The sequence below is a fragment of the Rhinatrema bivittatum genome, chromosome 3 (assembly GCF_901001135.1).
Source record: "Rhinatrema bivittatum chromosome 3, aRhiBiv1.1, whole genome shotgun sequence".
NCBI lineage: Eukaryota > Metazoa > Chordata > Amphibia > Gymnophiona > Rhinatrematidae > Rhinatrema > Rhinatrema bivittatum.
The window spans coordinates 5,178,505-5,197,608 of NC_042617.1; the positions used below are offsets into that span (position 1 = coordinate 5,178,505).

At 43.0% G+C, this 19,104-nt stretch overlaps 2 protein-coding genes across 4 annotated transcripts in view; one reads left to right on the plus strand and one right to left on the minus strand.

Moving 5' to 3' along the window:
* The window catches only part of POLH (DNA polymerase eta), a 218,479-nt gene extending 199,929 nt beyond the window's left edge, over positions 1–18,550 (minus strand). For both annotated transcript variants that reach the window (XM_029592831.1, XM_029592833.1), the window contains exon 1: positions 18,422–18,550. The gene's annotated coding sequence lies outside the window, so the exon portion shown is untranslated. The remainder of the gene's footprint in view (positions 1–18,421) is intronic.
* A 148-nt stretch (positions 18,551–18,698) lies between these two features.
* Positions 18,699–19,104, plus strand: part of XPO5 (exportin 5) — a 404,361-nt gene continuing 403,955 nt past the window's right edge. For both annotated transcript variants that reach the window (XM_029592834.1, XM_029592835.1), the window contains exon 1: positions 18,699–18,947. In XM_029592834.1, coding sequence (XP_029448694.1) covers positions 18,843–18,947 — 105 coding nt within the window. In that variant the 5' untranslated portion in view covers positions 18,699–18,842. The remainder of the gene's footprint in view (positions 18,948–19,104) is intronic.

Below are 19,104 nucleotides of genomic sequence, written 5' to 3' on the forward strand. Positions count from 1 at the left end.
TCAACTTAATTAATAGCAGGTAATGGACTTCTCCTCCAAGAACTTATCCAATCTTTTTTTAAATGCAGCTATACTAACTGCACTAACCACATCCTCTAGCAACAAATTCCAGAGTTTAATTGTGCGTTGAGTAAAAAAGAACTTTCTCTGATTAGTTTTAAATGTGCCACATGCTAACTTCATGGAGTGCCCCCTCGTCTATTATCCGAAAGAGTAAATAACTGATTCACATCTACCCGTTCTAGACCTCTCATGATTTTAAACACCTCTATCATATCCCCCCTCAGCCGTCTCTTCTCCAAGCTGAAAAGTCCTAACCTCTTTAGTCTTTCCTCATAGGGGAGCTGTTCCATTCCCTTTATCATTTTGGTAGCCCTCCTCTGTACCTTCTCCATCGCAATTATATCTTTTTTGAGATGCGGCGAACAGAATTGTACACAGTATTCAAGGTGCGGTCTCACTATGGAGAGATACAAAGGCATTATAACATTTTCCGTTTTATTCACCATTCCCTTTCTAATAATTCCCAACATTCTGTTTGCTTTTTTGACTGCCGCAGCACACTGAACCGACAATTTCAGTGTGTTATCCAGTATGATGCCTAGATCTTTCTTGGGTTGTAGCACCTAATATGGAACCTAACATTGTGTAACTAAAGCATGGGTTATTTTTCCCTATAGGCATCACCTTGCACTTATCCACATTAAATTTCATCTGCCATTTGGATGCCCAATTTTCCAGTCTCATAAGGTCTTCCTGCAATTTATCACAATCTGCTTGTGATTTAACTACTCTGAACAATTTTGTATCATCTGCAAATTTGATTATCTCACTCGTCGTATTTCTTTCCAGATCATTTATAAATATATTGAAAAGTAAGGGTCCCAATACAGATCCCTGAGGCACTCCACTGCCCACTCCCTTCCACTGAGAATATTGTCCATTTAATCCTACTCTGTTTCCTGTCTTTTAGCCAGTTTGCAATCCACGAAAGGACATTGCCACCTATCCCATGACTTTTTACTTTTCCTAGAAGCCTCTCATGAGGAGCCTTGTCAAACACCTTCTGAAAACCCAAGTATACTACATCTACTGGTTCACCTTTATCAACATGTTTATTAACTCCTTCAAAAAAGAGAAGCAGATTTGTGAGGCAAGACTTGCCTTGGGTAAAGCCATGCTGACTTTGTTCCATTAAACCATGTCTTTCTATATGTTCTGTGATTTTGATGTTTAGAACACTTTCCACTTTTCCTGGCACTGAAGTCAGGCTAACTGATTTAGAGGAGGTTTTGATATGATTAGGAGATGATGAATTTTTGATGATTAAAAAATAGATTTTGATTGAAGTTTACACTAGATAAAAATAAAAATTTCTTTGTAACTTACAAACCTGACTGTTCTAAGAGAGTCTCTTCATTTTTAAATTGCCTTCTTGAAACCTGGACTGAAGCATTAGCACTACTTTCAGATAAGTTTTTATTCATATAAAATTGGCACATTTTGATATGTTCATCTTCAAGAACCTTCATCTCCTCAAGAATGGCAAATCTTTTTTAGCTTGGCAGACCTATATACAGAACTCAGGCCCTGATAAAATTAACACTAGTAATGAGCTTCTTTCAACTCTCAAGACTTCAAACAAAAACTTTCCCTTTGAACAACTAAATCTAAAGACAGAAAAAAAAATAATTTCCTTTCTAAAGCAACATAAGAACATAAGAAATTTCCATGCTGGGTCAGACCAAGTGTCTATCAAGCCCAGCATCCTGTCTCCAACTGTCAGAAATCTCTGTTGTTAAAGCTGGTATTTAGCAATCTGTCGTTATTGAGAATAGTTGTGGGTGGATCCTTGGACCAGTGGCAGGTGACCACGCCCTCTGGAGAAATCCCAAGAGGGACCACTGGTCTGGCTTAGTGTAGGAGACAGACACACACTAGTTCTTTTATTAGACAATACAGTAAACCACCAGAGGTGGCAGTAGTGAGCTGGAAGCACCCGGCTGGGCTGTAGTCCCTCAGATACTGGAACAGCAATCGCAGGGTGGCTGAACTGTAGAGAAACTAAGAAAGCGAGTAGGCAAAGCATGTGGCATTCAGGAACAAGTCCTTGATGGTAACACTCATGCAATAGTCTCTTAAGGCAGCCCAGGAGATGGTATGCATTAGGCCCTCAAGGAGCGAGTACCGGTTCCGGACTGTGACCTGAAAAGAAAGAGAGAGAGCAAGGGCCCCCGAGGAGCGGGTACCTCTAGTGAAGTCCGAGGAGGCAGAGTAGCTGGGTTTGCGGAGAGCAAATCCCATCCGCAGCGACCAGGAGGAAGCAAACCCTTGCTAACTCATCTAGTTAACGAAAACTGAGACCTTAAATATCCGGAGCTGGTGACATCATCTCAGGGGGACGCCCCTGGGGGACGCGCCAACGCTGGTACATCAGTTGGGCCGCGTGCGCCCTTAGGCATCTGGTCAACATGGTGGCTTGCAGTGTCGAGCTGGTCCGGGAACACCAGAGGAGGACGGCCTGGAGACGCTGCAGCAGCTAGCCTTCCATCAACCCCGAAGGAAGTCGCCAACGAGGTAAGGTGGGTGGAGCAGAGACGGACACAACACCAACAGAGGCCAAACCAGGCCACAAGAACCTGACAAGTACACAAACATTAAAAAGATCCCATGCTACTGATGCCAGTAATAGCACAGGCCATTCACTAAGTCAGTGATGGCCAACCTTTTGAGCTCAGTGTGTCAAAATTCATAAAAAAACCTAGCATAACTCGGATGGTGTGTCACTTCTAGAAAAATAAGAAAATTATTCCTTACCTGCTAATTTTCATTCCTGTAGTACCATGGATCATTCCAGACTGTGGGTTATGTTCCCTGTCCAGCAGATGGAGTTAGAACCAAAAATTCCCAGGAGAGGACCTATATAGCCACGCCTCCCTCGCCTCAATCCTCAGTAACTGGACTAGCAAAGCCAAGACGAGAAGAGACAGAACCAGAGGAATCAATTAATCTCAAAAATATAGAGAAAAAAATAACAGCTGTAAGTGACAGCAACTAACTTGTACTCAAAAAACTGTAACTGAGAACTTGCAAACAGCACTGTGTTCAAAAACACAGCTCGCAATAACTAGAGATACAGAGTGAAAATATTGTGAAGACAGGAAAGCAGGGATGGCCCACAAAGAACCCCCAAAACCAGGGAGGGGTCTGGAATGATCCATGGTACTACAGGAACGAAAATTAGCAGGTAAGGAATAATTTTCTTTTCCCTGTACGTACCAGGATCATTCCAGACTGTGGGATGTACCAAAGCTTCCCCATCATGGGTGGGTCGTGGACAGCCCTGCCCGTATGACCCTGTCTCCAAGCTGACCGTGAGACGGCGCGCAAATTTCTAGACGATAATGTCTTGCGAAAGTGTGGAGAGACTTCCATGTGGCCGCCCTACAGATTTCCTGAGAAGAAAGTGCAGAACTTTCCGCCCACGACGTCGCTTGAGCGTGGAGAGAATGCGCCTTAACAGCTAAAGGTGGAGACTTACCCACTCCGATGTATGCGGCTATAATCGCTCCTTTCAGCCAGCGAGCGATTGATTGTTTGGATGCCATGCAACCCTTCCTGGGTCCCGACCAAAGGACAAACAAATGATCGGAGAGTCGAAATTCATTAGTGACCTCCAAATAATGTATCAAAGAACGTCGGACATCCAACCGACGCAGGTCAGAAGAATCAGAGGATAAAAATGACGGAAGCTCTATCGATTGGTTGAGATGGAAAGTCGAGACCACCTTCGGCAGAAAAGATAGAACTGTCCGCAGGGATACTCCCCCTGGCGTGAAACGAAGGTATGGCTCCCTACATGATAGAGCTTGTAGTTCAGAGATCCGACGTGCTGAGCTGATCGCCACCAGGAAGATGGTCTTAAGGGTGACATCCTTGAGTGTGGCCGAAGTCAGAGGCTCAAAAGGCGGTGCACATAGAGCCCGGAGTACCAAATTGAGATTACAAGAAGGACAAGGTGGTCTAAATTGGAGGCTTCAAGTGTTTTACCCCCTTTAGAAAACGTAGGATATCTGGATGTGAGGCCAGAAGCTCCCTGTCATTACTACGTAGGAAGGCTCCCAACGCCGCCACCTGCACAAGAAGAGAATTATAGGCAAGGCCCAAATCCAGACCAGCCTGTAGGAAGGAAAGCACATGTGTCACAGAGGCCTGTGTTGGTAGAATCGATTTTGACTTGCACCATTCCTCAAAAACCTTCCATACTCTGACATAAGTAACCGACATGGATGTCTTCCTAGCTTTCAGGAGCGTGGAGATGACAGAAACTGGATATCCGCAGCGTCTCAATTGACGCCTCTCAAAAGCCAAGCCGCAAGACAGAAGCGATCTGCCTCCTTGAAAAATATTGGTCCTTGGCGAAGAAGACGTGGCAGATGACTGAGCCGAAGAGGGCAGTCTACTGCCAGATTGAGAAGATCTGCAAACCATGGTCGACGAGGCCACTCTGGTGCAACTAGGATCACCGGACCTTGATGCGTCTCTATCCGCCGGATAACAGGAATAATCAATTTACTAATTTATCTTGTTGCCAGTTATGAAGTTAGGCTGACTACATCATGGCGATATTAAGTCGGAGGTCCCGAAAGTTTAAAAAAGTAAAAAAAAAAAAAAAAATTTTAAAATGGGCCCACAGCTGGCGGGTCAAAAACCAGACGCTCAATTTTGCCGGCATCCAGTTTCCAAACCAGTGTCAAAATTGAGCGTCAGCTGTCAAACCCGCTGATAGCCGCCGCTTTCGTCAAAAAAGAGGCACTAGGGACGCGGTAGTGTCCCTAGCGCCTCTTTTTACCACCGGGCCTCATTTTAATAAATTAAAATACTGAATCGCTCGCCCGCTCTCCCGCGTTTTTACTGTATCGGCCCATCAGTTTGTACCTGAGGCAAAGAAGGGTAAAGTGACTTGCCCAAGGTCACAAGGAGCAACAGTGGGACTCAAAACCTGGTCTCTTGGTTTATAGCCCACTACTCTAACCATTAGGCTACTCCTCCACTCCAATGTTCCAACAATCGGACTTTTACTGCCTGACTGGTGTGTCCCACATATACCTTAGAGCAGGGGCATATTAGGGCAAGTTTAAGCAAGACCAATCTGATTATGCTGTTAACCAAGTATACACTTGAATGGATAAGAATCGGCAAAAAAAAAATCTCAAAAACAAGTGCGTTTCACATTTTCATCCAGTGACAGCTCCAATGGGTCTGATGATTTAGCAGAGAAAATGGATTTGTTGAACAGATGAAAAAATCATGCTGCCTAATTTTTTTTTTTTAGAAGGCAAGGTTCGAACATGTGGTCAAAAAAATTTCTGCAGGCGACCCCGGCAGAGGGCTTATAAAGAACAGTGTCAACCACCGGGAAGAATCACTCAGGAGTCAACATCAATAGTAAATTTATCTTCTATGGAGCTTAATGCAGCTCAAGCACAATAGTTAGATCATGGTCTCTCGTTTGTTCCAACTAATTTCCATAAACCATTTGATATCATTGTTTCAATGTAACGCCATAGCCGCGATTGTTCTGTTACAATGGAAACCGATATGATTTGATATTTTTTTTCAAGAACGTCTGTATATAAAAATTCTAAATAAATAAATAAATATCAGAATAGCCATAGATCATTTTGTGAGAAAATTACTGTTTGATCTTGCATGAAATTTCTGTAGTCCATCCAATTGATCCCCATATTTTCACATTTAAACAGTTGGTGTTAAAAAGATATAGAAACTATTGAATTGAAAGATACACCCAGTTATCAATTTGTCTAAACCATTAAGAGTAGCTTTAGCCACATTAGCTAATGATAAAAATTTGGTTACTAAATCAGCAGGTAAGAGGGGAGCCATAGTTTTTACAAGATCGTTCTAAGTATGAGAGTACAATGATAGAACATTTAGATAATCGAGAATTCTACAGCATTATGAAACAGGATCCTACAGATTTTCTTCAGCAACAGATCCATTCTTTGACAGAATTGTGGGAAATATGCGCTTGCCAGCAAGCCATTTCATCAGGGTTAAACATTAACTTCCCTTCTCCCTGACCTTTGCCTGAATAAAAGCATCACTTGTGCTTAAGTCTCTGCCAAGGAGAGGATACCTGACTTCATGTATTTCTCTGGCTTATAATTAATCCTGTTAGCCTGAAAGAGGGGCTGGGTGTTCCCTAGTCAGAGGCAGGACAAAGTCAGGAGGTATAGATTTCAGCAGCCAATGAAATGATCCGTGCACACCCCCTGAGCCAAAGCCAATAGTGTAGGGACTCGTCTGTTGCTATGGGGAAAGTAGCCAATCATGTAATGACACATCATCTGCCTTTGTATGAATGTACAATAAAGGAGAGCACCAAAGTGTGCTCCAGCCCTTTTGCTGCCTGCGATGAAAGCTGCCTCAAGTGTGTTCTATGCCTCCATATTCAACATCTGGTGATCCCCGCGACGTGATGATAAACTCCATGCTTATTTCGGCTGGTCAAAGCTTAGGTACGTACCGTTCAACAGATTTGCAATCGTAAGTATTTTTAAGGTATTTTTTAGTATCTTTAAAGTATTTCTCAGCAAGTTTGTTCCCCACATTCGTGAGCATGGGCAATGATTTGACTGTACAGCAGAGGCTACATGCCAGAGAGCTGCAGCAAATCATCAATAATCATTATTTCATCACCAGAAGAAAAATAGCGCAAATCAGCCTGGGGGACTTAGAAAAATTAATAAGTGAAATAGCTTGCCGTTGCCCTTGGTATTCAATGGAGGCGGGAACTCTAAATACCCAAGACTGGATTTTAATCGGCAATTGTCTTCATATGGCTCCCAGAGCTCCCATAAAGCAAAGATTAATCTGGCAAAAATGTACAGAGGCCATTGAACACATAGAAAAAAAAAGTTTAAAGACAGCAGTTTCAAACCATGTGCTTTTAGAAGCAGGCAGACTCAATCAGAATACCCTTCCCCCCATCTTATGCTCAGTCTCCCTCAGAGACAGCAAATTCTTTGTATCAGCTCTCCATACCCACACCCAAGCCCATTCACACCTCTTTAGAAAAGCAGTCCTTGAGAACAATTGAGCCACAACCTGGCCTGGGTGGGGCGATTAGCATTGAATTTCAGCAGAAAGAAAACCTTACAGAAAAAGAATTGTTGGAAGGACTTCAAGCCTTCCCCATCACAGAAAAGAACCATGAACAAAGGGGGACAGAAAATGAAATAGAACATCTGGGGACACACACTCACATGGCTCCTGTGGCTTCCTCTGCGTCCACCTCAGAGAAAAGGCCCCAGGAAACTGAAAACACTGAGGTCAGAAAAACTAGCCTTCCTCCATCTTGCCTGCAACCCCCTTCCCCCACCAACCACTCCCTGTACCCCCATTTGCCATTGCCTGAGACAGTCATTGATTCTGCATCATCAATTTGTCCAGGTAAATTACCATCTCAAACCACTGCTCCCGGTAACAATTTATGTGCCGCGGTCAGCATGGGATTTCACCTAGAACATGGAAATCTCACAAGAGAGGAATTATTGAAAGGGATTCAAACCTCTCCTATTACAAAAGGGATTAAAGAACTAGGTGTGGCAGCAATAGAGTTGAGTGCCATGAGCAGTGGCTATGCCCCCAGGTCTTCAAAGAAATCAGCATATAAGACCTTGGGCCAAGCAGCTGCACTCCTGCGTTACAAGCAAAGAAAATATCAATATGAAAAAAAGGATTTAATTAGACTCCTGCGTTACAAGCAAAGAAAATATCACTATGAAAAAAAAAAAATGGTTTCTCTTAACAAACAGTACAGATTTGAAAAAAAATGGTTTCTCTTAACAAACAGTACAGATTTGGAAAAAATGGTTTCTATTAGTCTTTGATATTCAGTTACAAAAAATCTGCATACTTTGAGAGTATTTTCCCCCACAAAGTGTATGCACAGCCTTATGTTAAAACTGTACTGAAATTTGAACAATTGCTGTGTGAATTTCATGTGAAATGTTCACTTCTTGCAAAATTTATTTGGCTCACATTTAAAATGACTCCATTTCTCTGAGATTTAAGTTTATAGTTTGAATTGCTAGTGTACAGAACTTATATTTTTACTGTGATTCTCCCTTTCAGGACAAAAGTAAATTAAAATAGAATCTGTCTGCAAGGAATCAGCAAGTACTTGCCAAGCCATTGTCTGTGGTCGATGTTATCTAAATTGTTAAACAAAGCTATCTTTCAGTTCCTATTGACTGAAGGATTAATTCCTTGGGTGCAGTTCTTTTCTTTTGAGAAACACTGCTCCTCCCTCCCTTTTCTGTCTTTCTGTTAACTCTTGCTTGCCACTCATGGGGGAGGGAGGGAGAACTTTTGAAAAGAAAAAAAACTGGACTTAGTACTGCAGTTTCTCTCTCTAGTTTCTATATGTTATTTAATCTTTTAATACTTTCAAACTGCGTGTTTAATTTCCTATTCTAATAATTATATGAAGAAATTCTATTCTGATATTCCACATTGAAAGTAAGCTCAGAGTATTATTGATTGCAACCTGGAACAATAGTTGCAATCTATAAAGTAATGATGGGGTCTCCACTAGGAGGCGCTATGCTATTCTACAAGTTATATTATATTATTGTTTTAATAATTCTGTTGTATAATAGTTTTTATTTTTCAGGCCTACAGACCTTCTGTATTAAAGAAACTTCAGTTTTATTTTCTTTTTCACAAATTTATACAGAATTCTGAACCTTAAAATTTTTACTGATAGAGGTTGCTACATCTAAAGCAATCCCTCCCAAGCCTTTTCTTGCAAATCCAAATTGATTTTATTAAATTGAATAATAGAATTGATTTCTTCAAGGTTAAAAAAGTAAGAAGCTCACTTTTATCCTTACCTTAGTAAATTTTTGCTGTATGCCAGTTTTTGATATTTTCCAGATTTACAGCCTTCCTGCCATGAGGAGATGTGAAGGTGAACACTTTGCAGTTTATTTTAACATTTTTCTAACACCTTTTGACTTTTGATCCTTGATCTAATTTTGTTTTTGATAACTTTTTGATAAGATTTTTAGCTTAAATTATGTGTTATCTGTTGTCTGTCTTGATGCCAAGAAGACTATGAATGAATATTTGCAGAATGAATATGAATATGTGTCAGTTTTGTGTAAATGAATATTTGCAGGATGAATGAATATATGTCAGTCTTGTGTAACATATGTTTAATGTAACGTCTAATATACTTGTCATTTGATTCTGCTTACTGCAAATGACTTTTCCTTTAAATGATTAATTTACACTTATTGCTATTTTACTGAATGAAAATTGATCACTGCATAAAAACTTTCTTGATAATGGGGTTACCCTCTGTTCGGAAAACTGATAATGGCTCTATTTTCAGAAAGGCCTACCCGGAAACCAACCAAACCTAAACATTTCCACATAATCTACCCCGAAACCAACCAAACCTATACTTTCCCACTTAATCCCCCCCCCCCCCCCCCCACTCAGATTCCCAGCCTCCATCCCCCCCACCCCACCCGCCCTTTTTCCCCCCCCTCCTAAGGCTTCTCCTTTTTTTCCCTTTTTTCCCCCTCCTTAGGCCTTGTTTCCCCCCTCCTTAGGCTTTTCCCCCCCTCCCAAGGCTTTCCCTTCCGCCTCTCTTTGCCCGCCCTTCCCCTTTTATCTTCCTACAATTTTACAAAATTGTTCAATTTAGTCCGATATAATCAATCCTATGCTAATTGTCACTAATGTAAATATTCCTTTTTCTGTAAATAAGTTCCTTTTATTTCTTATGTTAACGGTTGTTTTTTATACTCTCACTCATGCTACCTATCTTTCCCTCTCTTCTTCCTGTCTCCCATACCCCCCCCCCCCCCCTTTCTGGCCTGCTCCCATCCCCAGGCCCCCTGTTCATTGTAATTGCCTCCTTTAACTGAGTTACTTGTAAACCGGCGTGATGTGCCTCACGAACGTCGGTATATTAAAAGTTGTTAAATAAATAAATAAATAAATATTTACTGCAGCCATTCCTTTGCATGAATTTCGTCAATAATTGAACATTAAATACTTATTTGGCATCCCCTACAACACCACAGGGCAAGCCATTGTGGAGAGAGCCAATCATACCCTTAAGAGCTCTTGAAAACAAAAACAAAAAGGAGGGATAATTGCCCCTGGACTTCCCCCTAAGAAGGACTGGCTGAACAAGAACAAAGTATTGTTTTAAATCACTTTAAATCATCCAAACATATCAAATTTAAGACCACAGCCATGAGTAATCATTATGGGACTAGGGTTAGTCACCCACAGCCATCAGTTTTGTATAGAATATTTAATGTCTGATACGGTCCCGTTCCCTTAACATAGGAACGAGGATATGTTTCTCTGCTTGCTTCCACAGGAATCAAGCCGTGGAAAGATGGAAAGGTGTCCAGGTCTACAGGACCCGATCCCCAACTTCTCCATGAGTCTCCACAGCCCTCAGAAGGACAGAGACCGGTCTCCTTGCAAAAAGCAGCACCACATGACCTGGGGACAGATCAAGGCCCTATCCAACCAATCTGCACAACTCTTAGAACAGCAAGGCCTTGAGAAAACTCCAGAGAACTTATTAGCCGCCTTTTCTTGCCTGAATGCCAACTCATTAACAATTGTGTTCTGCATCCTCCTCCTTTGCCTTATTTCTCCAGCTATGGCGATTTCAGAACAAGGCCTCTGACAGAACTTTTCACACCTGTTGAATCGAACAGACTGTTGGATCTGCGCACACATGCCAACCCAAGCCCGCGGAGAATGACTGATGCATGCTGTACCATTTAACCTTACAGTATGGACTAATTATCCTTTACAGAGAGGTGTTTTCATTAACTCTCCAGTTAATAATACCATACTACACATTGGTAGCTGTATTCAAGAGACTGCCGCTCTTTGTTGGGACTATGATACAGGGGATGGGAAGGGAATTCAGGTGGGAAATATCCATATTGTAACTGAACTTTTGTATTAATCACTGAACACTTGCATAATTATACCACATATGTATGCAATTGGCAGATTTCAGGATGTGCAGTGGGAGACCCAAGCAAGTACAGAAAGTATAGAGGGGATGAAGGATTTACCTTTTGTAGTTATATAGCCCAAATGATAACCAATGACATGTCCACTAATCTGTTAGGAAACATATGGATGTTATGTAGGCGTAGAGCATATATGCACATTCCCCCCAGATGGAGAGACAGATGCACTTTAGGCTACATCCTCCCCTCATACTATGCAGTCAAAAATTTACCCAAAGCAAGGCTCCGTAACAAAAGGGAGGCGATAAATAATCCCATAGAAAAGTTTACAGAAACTCAGGTAGCTAGAAGCCTGTTTCCCCCAATGGGGACAGCTATGAATTACAGAGACTTACACATCCTAGCTAACTGGACGACTGCCATATTTAATCAGACAGTCCATGCATTAAAACTACTCACAACAGAAGTCTCTCAGATTAGAGAAGTAGCATTACAGAACAGCTATACCTTAGACACCATTTTAGCATCTAAGGGTGGTGTTTGTGCATTAATTGTTATTATTATTATAATTATGTTGTTGTTGTTATTATTATTGTTGTTGTTATTATTTCTGTTATTGTTTAATTCTGTCCTATCTTCCGACATCCATGTTATTACTCTCCCTGTTTTAATGTAACTTCTCATTTCTACTTATACGTTAATTGGTTTCCCCATGTTTTAATGTAAACCGGTACGATAAGACCTGGTCTTGAGTGTCGGTATAGTAAAAGAAGTTAAATAAAAAAATAATTGGATCTCATTGCTGTGTGTACATATCAGACTATAAAGCAAACCTCACACATACCATAGAGCAGATAGAAACCATGAATGCTGATGCACCACTTTCAGACAGAATACCTACTTCTCCATGGGACTGGCTATGGTCCTGGCTCCCTGATATTTCTGGTCTCAAAAGGGTGATTTCTATTATAATTACTGTAATTGTCTTAATTATCTGCCTGTGATGCTGTATTCAGTGCATACCCAACCCTCATATCCATATTGAAACCTTGCTCTCAGCCCGGATACAAAGATGTCTTGTAAGATGCCTAATAGGGAATCATGAGCCCTGCAGCGTTGGCATACCACGCTGCACCAGCTCTGGGTGATATGGAGATTCAGGAGCTCATCGGCAGCTGGCACACCACGTCGAATCAGCTTTCTTCTGTCCATAATCCCCCTTCCCCTATTTCCAGCCCATACCAAGACATAACAGATTTCAGTAAGGGTCTAAAGCTTTATTGAGCTACCTAAACAAAAACAGAAAGGGTGAGATGTGGGAAATATGCGCTTGCCAGCAAGCCATTTCATCAAGGTTAAACATTAACTTCCCTTCTCCCTGACCTTTGCCTGAATAAAAGCATCACTTGTGCTTAAGTCTCTGCCAAGGAGAGGATACCTGACTTCATGTATTTCTCTGGCTTATAATTAATCCTGTTAGCCTGAAAGAGGGGCTGGGTGTTCCCTAGTCAGAGGCAGGACAAAGTCAGGAGGTATAGATTTCAGCAGCCAATGAAATGATCCGTGCACACCCCCTGAGCCAAAGCCAATAGTGTAGGGACTCGTCTGTTGCTATGGGGAAAGTAGCCAATCATGTAATGACACATCATCTGCCTTTGTATGAATGTACAATAAAGGAGAGCGCCAAAGTGTGCTCCAGCCCTTTTGCTGCCTGCGATGAAAGCTGCCTCAAGTGTGTTCTTTGCCTCCATATTCAACACAGAATCAGCAACCTCTCTCACTGTTAAGGAGAAAAATCTTTTACTAACAGAATATCCAAGGACACCTACAATTTATCCGGTGACCAAAATACATAAGAATCTTCACACATTGCTAACTAGACCTATAGTGTCTTTAAAAGGGTCGGTGTTAGAACCACCAGAAATTTTTGTAGCCAAATTTCTTCAACCTCTGATAATTAAAACTTCATCATATCTCAAAGATATTATACATTTTTTAAATAATTTAGAGAAGATAGAATTGAAAGATCATCCCACATTGTTAATTACAATGAACATTCAGTCTTTATATACAGATTCCCCAACAAGAAGCTATAAATGTGATTGAGTGGTATCTGACAAAATCATCAGGGTTCCCATCACAAAATCTACAACTTTTTTGGTGACTTTAGCTCAGTTAGTATTGTTCAACAATTTTTTTCTTCTTTTAAAGGACAGGTTTTACCATCAATCCCAACCTTCACTAGTACCTTAGGTAGCAAACTTGTATGTGGCTAATTTTGAACAAAAATAAGTGCATCCCTCTGATTGGTGGCAATATTGTTATAATCTGGTATGTTTGTAGACACTGGATCAGGGTGAGAGCTGACTCCACCCACAGGGAGGAGCCCTGTGGGGGACTCACCATGATAGGCGTGGCCTCAGCTGAGATGGACACAACAGCAAAGAGACTATTGTACTGGAATGTAGGAAAACCCACCAAGCGAGAAGAGAGAGGCACAGTCCAGAGGAATGGGTAGCTCAATGATGATATCCCCAGTAGTGGTCTGTGGAGTGGGGTATGCCGGGGAATCCCTCCTTCGATGGAACTTCTCTGTATTGATCCGGTAATGGCCCGCAGCGTGGGGTACGCCGAGAATCATAGGAAAATGTTGAGAGTAGAGCAGGAAGTCAGCCGAGCTGAATATACTCCTGGGGGAATTCTGTGCACAAAAACTGAAAATTCTGCAAAATTCTGCAAACTTTATATTGGTCAAAATAACACAATTTACATGACAATCTTTAAGTAATAACTTTTTTCTGTAATAATTTAAAATGTAATTACCTAAAGTTGCAGAATTTTAAATATTTTGAGCAGAATTTCCCTAGAAATTCACTGTAAGTGTCCTTTCCACATACACACACCCTCATACAGGCTCCCTCACTCTCTCGCACACACACATCCCCTCATATAGGGCCCTCTCTCTTGCATACACACCACACAAGCTCCCTTTCTCTCTCACACAAGCTACCTATGTCTCTCTCTCTCACGCAGCCCTTCACACAGGTTCTCTCTCACACATACACAATCCCTTCACACAGGCTAGCACCTCACATACACACCATCCCTTTTTCATACACATGAGCTCCCAATCTCTCACACACATACACACTCCTTCACAATCTCCTCATATAGACTCCCTCTCTCTGAAACCCACACTAAAGCATCCCCCCACCCACCCTCTCTCACATCCTCCTACTCTGTCACCCTCCCCTCATATAGGCTTCCTCTCTGAAACCCACTCAAGCATCCCCCCCATTCTCCCTCTTTCCAACCAAGCATCCCCCCCCACACCCCCTCTCCTCTCACACAACATTCTCTCACCGGCATCCCCTTCCCCTCATATAGGCTCCCTCTCTCTGCATCCCCCCCACCCACACCTCTCCTGTTCTCTCTCACCCTCCCCATCCCTCCTCTCTCACACACACATTCTCTCTCATCGGCATCCCCCCCTTGCTCTCTCACACCCTCCTGCTCTCTCTCACCCTCCCATCCCCGACATACATTCTCTGTCACTGGCATGCCACGAGATGTGCTCCATTCGCGGCAGAGTTGAAGGCCCGGCATGCCGTTCACGGCGAGAAGGGAACGCCCCCCCATGTGCTGCGAATGGTGCGCCAGCCTTCATCTTCACCGTGAACGGAGCACTTGCCGTGGGACGTGCTCCATTTGGGCACGCCAGGGTCTCCTCTGCTATTTTCTGCGCAGAATTGCCAAATTCTGCGCAAATTCTGCATTCCGCAGTGGTGCAGAATTCCCCCGGAGTATGAATAGCAGATGGTACTCACTCTGAAGTGTGCAAGGAAGGTTGCTGAGGCGAACATGGTAGTGGCCCGAGGCACAGGGTACACCAGATGTTCCGTCAGCTGAAGGCAACGAAGGCACAAGGCTGAACCATACAAAGCCCAGAGTAGATGAAGAGAGACTCCAGGCAGGAAGGCCCTCCTAGGAACGGATAGCTAGAAAGTGACAAGGCCCCCAAGGAGCGGGAACCTAAAGCGTTCGAGTCTCTGGGTCAGGAATGAGTTCAGCATAGCGAAGTAAAGTGTCTCCAAAAGAGTGGAATTCAGCAGGAAGGAAGTCCTTGCTAACTCATAAGTAGCTCAGACCAGCTGGCTCAAATTCACGCAGGCAGATGACATCATGTGGAGGGGACACCCCCGAGGTTCCCGCCATGATGTGTATAAGATGGGGCCTGGCGAGCGCGTGTCTTAGGTATCCCCAATTCAAGATTAATTTGTGCAATGTAAAAAACTTGTTTACTTTATTTTGTTCAATGTAAAAACTCCTGTTTTATTCTTATTCTGTTCTATGTAAACCGCTAAATGTAGCGACAGTTACTGTTCCTTGTGAACCGGGGTGATATGTATATTATACAGGAACCTCCGGTATATAAATCATTTAAATAAATAAATAAATAAATAAGATGGCGGACGGGATTGCCCACCCCGTCCCAGGAATGCTATGGAGAGCGGCATGCAGAGGTCGCCAATTGTCTGAGAATTACTGATGCAGGAAAAAAGGAGGTGAGCAACAGAGGTCGCAGTCATCTGCAACCGACTGGCACAACAAATATATTTCACAATGGTATCAATACATAAATAATATATTTATGTTATGGACTGCATCAGAGAATGATTTACAGAGATTTATCACATGTTTAAACTCTTTGGATAAACACAATTTGCATGTCAATGGGATTACACTTCAATTACATATTTGGACGTGGTGGCGAGCATTCAGAATCATAATATTGTGACAACTGTTAACCGTAAACCCACAGATATAAATAATTTGTTACGTTTATCAGAGCCATCATGCCACTTTTTTTTAAAAAGAGATTGCCGGTGAGCTAATTCTTTTAAATAAGTCGCATATGTTCTACGATAGAATTATTTGATATATAAGCTAAATTACTTGCTGATAGATTTCTTAATAGGGGGTACCATAGATAAGATATTATATATGAGCTTATAAGAGAGCAAAGCACTCTGATCGTAATGAATTATTAAAATACAAACCCAAAAAAGATAATCATCAGTTAGTGTGTGTTTTACAATAAAGCACGTCAACATCGGCCATAGCAACATCGATAAGAAAGCATTGAAATGTTTTAGCGCTCCATGACATGTTTAAAGAGCCTCCATTAATAGCCAAAGGACCAAAAATTCGGGACCAAATAGTATTTGAGTTCTAATCCAGTTAAGACTCTTGGAAATCATTGTACGTGTGATCATTGCAATATGTGTAGATTGATCCTGTTATGGAATATAGGGTTAAGAAAAGATCTAGCACCAATTGTGAGTCTAAGAATGTAATCTATGTACTAATATGACCCTGCCCTAAGGTATATGTGTGACACATCAGTCGGGCAATAAAAGTCCGATTGTTCAACATTGGTCCCGAAAAAAATACCACAATGACAACGGCTCCTAATGTGTCTCATTGCTTAAATATACTTTTAGTCAATTACACTGGACTATTATTGAACAAATTGAATACACTATTTGCAGCGGTAATTATCCATTGCAATTGAATTACCGAGAGCAGTATTCCTTCAAGCCCCTAATGGCTTGAAGGAAGAACTTGATTGGTTATCGTTGATCTGAGATGACTTATTTAGTATTTTGATTGATAGTTTCCAAGTCACATGGTAGTATATAAAAACTGGAGTGTTTGAAACAGATGGGTACATCCATCATCTGCTGGAGACGGAGAGATTCTGAAGGGCTGAGGTCACCGTAGGAGGGCTTTGAAATCTGACTCTGTCTCCATCTGCTGGCAGGGGAGCATAACCCATTGGTCCTGAGTCCCTCTGGATACATGCTAGGAAATTGCATTTTGCATAGCACGGGAGGAAATGCATTTCCGTTTCTGTTTCCCCAGTGTTGCACTGCATGCAGACTCACAGACCCTGGATTCTTGGGGTTTTCAGTTCAGTTTTTGCGTGCATCTATTTCTAGTCTGCGAGTTCTTATTTTGTATTTGGTCTGTTTTTTGCACTTGTGACTGAAGTGAGGTATTCTGCTAGCATGTATTTTTTGTGTATGGATGTGTAACATTCAAGCTTGCTCTGTTTTTCATTTGCACCTGCCAATAGGAGGTTTACTGGTGTTCTAGGGCAAGTTGCAATAATTGTATTGCTGCTTTTTCATAGGCTGATAGGTGTTCTCGGTATGTGTCAGGTTGATAAGACAAATTTGCTACATAGGCGCCAAGTATGTTTTTTCCAGGATTCTATGCATTTCACGAAGTGATAATATTTATTTCAGATTTTTTTTTTTTCAGATTTTTATATACCGGCATAATAGTAGTAGGAGTTTCTGTCAGTGTTACTAACATGACACCAGAATTTGAATAAGGTGAGTAGTAAAGGGAAGCATCCCAATTCTGCTCAACCCCCATTAGATCCCAATTCTGCTCAACACCCATTAGGCAGGTATGTGTGGACAGGGAGTGTGTTTGGAGAAGTGGAGTTCTGTCCCATTCTATATAGTTATGGTTAATGATGGAATCCCGACGTCGCTGCTATACAAGACTGAACTGGTCCTTCAGCAGATCTTCCAAATCCTCTCTGAACTTGCTTAGCATCCTGGGTGGTATCTAACACTGTCCCACGGCAGTGGATGGGTAGCCTGGTAGTTAGAACAGTGGCTTATGAACCAGGAAAGTTGGGGCTCAAATGCTACTGGCACTCTTTGTGACTTTGGGCAAGTCACTTCACCTGAAGCCCCCTGGGGGTAGGGAAATACCTACTGCACTTGCATGTAGTTTACTTTAACGTGCCTAAAAAGTGGAATATAAATCAAATGATTAAGATAAATTGAAAAAGTTTCACACACTCTCCTCTGTAAATAAGCTCCTATCTACCGCTCTCCCATATGTACCTCTGCTAAGCAGCAGCCCTCCAATTCTTCTTTTTAGTGAAAAATGAACTGAAGTATTGGTTTAGCTTTTTTCCCTCTCATGTCTCCACAGATTACTTCCCGTCTCTTCTCTTACAATGCTATTTCTGGCCTTCTTTCTTTCACTATACCCGCTACACTTTCCTCTCTGCCCAGTAACCGGCTCCCCCCCACACACCGGGGGCCGGCCCACCCTCTCCTTCATTTACTTAAAATCATGTATTCTCCGCTTCTGAAAGGCCTGCCTTACTAAACAGATTACAGCAAAGGCATAAGAACAAAACATTGTTTCACAGGCATCCTCGAAACATAGCTAATCCACAATACACCCCACATATCTAAGCCTAATACATCTTCCGCTCGGTCACCCGCAGGGGAGAAACGCTACTTAAGTGCCTCAGCCTCCTGGATCTGCCACAGTGCTCCTCTCACCTCACACCCGCCTCACAGCGCCGAAGCTTCCTAACCCCCGCCGCAGAAAGAGCAAAATGCGCGGCAACGCCATCACGCAGGCGCAGAGAGAGAGAGAGAGAGAGGGCGAGAGACTGCCTTACGGGCCAGCGTGCGCAGGCGCAGAGGGCGAGCAGAGCCCGGCTTTGGCGAGCGGCGTGCGCAGGCGCAGAGAGCGAGCAGAGCCCGGCTTTGGCGAGCGGCGTGCGCAGGCGCAGAGAGCGAGCAGAGCCCGGCTTTGGCGAGCGGCGTGCGCAGGCGCAGCGAGGAGCTCGGGCGGAGACGGCGCGGCGTGAGCAGGCGCAGTGCGGGTCTTACGGCAAAGCGGTTCGCGTGTGGAGCCGTCGCCTCTGGCCGTTGTTCTTTGCTTCTTTCGGCGGGCGCTGCTTCCAGGCCACAGAAGATGTCGGACGAGCAGGTGGGCACCCTGTGTGAGCAGCTGGTGAAGGCGGTGACGGTGATGATGGACCCCGGCTCCTCTCAGCGTTACCGTTTGGAGGCCCTCAAGGTAAGAGCGCGCGAGAAGCGGCGGGGGTCGGTGTAGTTTTGGGGCATGGATTGGGGGCTCAGAGAAATGCGGAGAGAGGAGTGGGATGGGGCGGCTCCGGCTCCGCTGAACTGAACTATATTGGAGGGCTCTGATCTCTATGGAGGGCGAGGAGCAC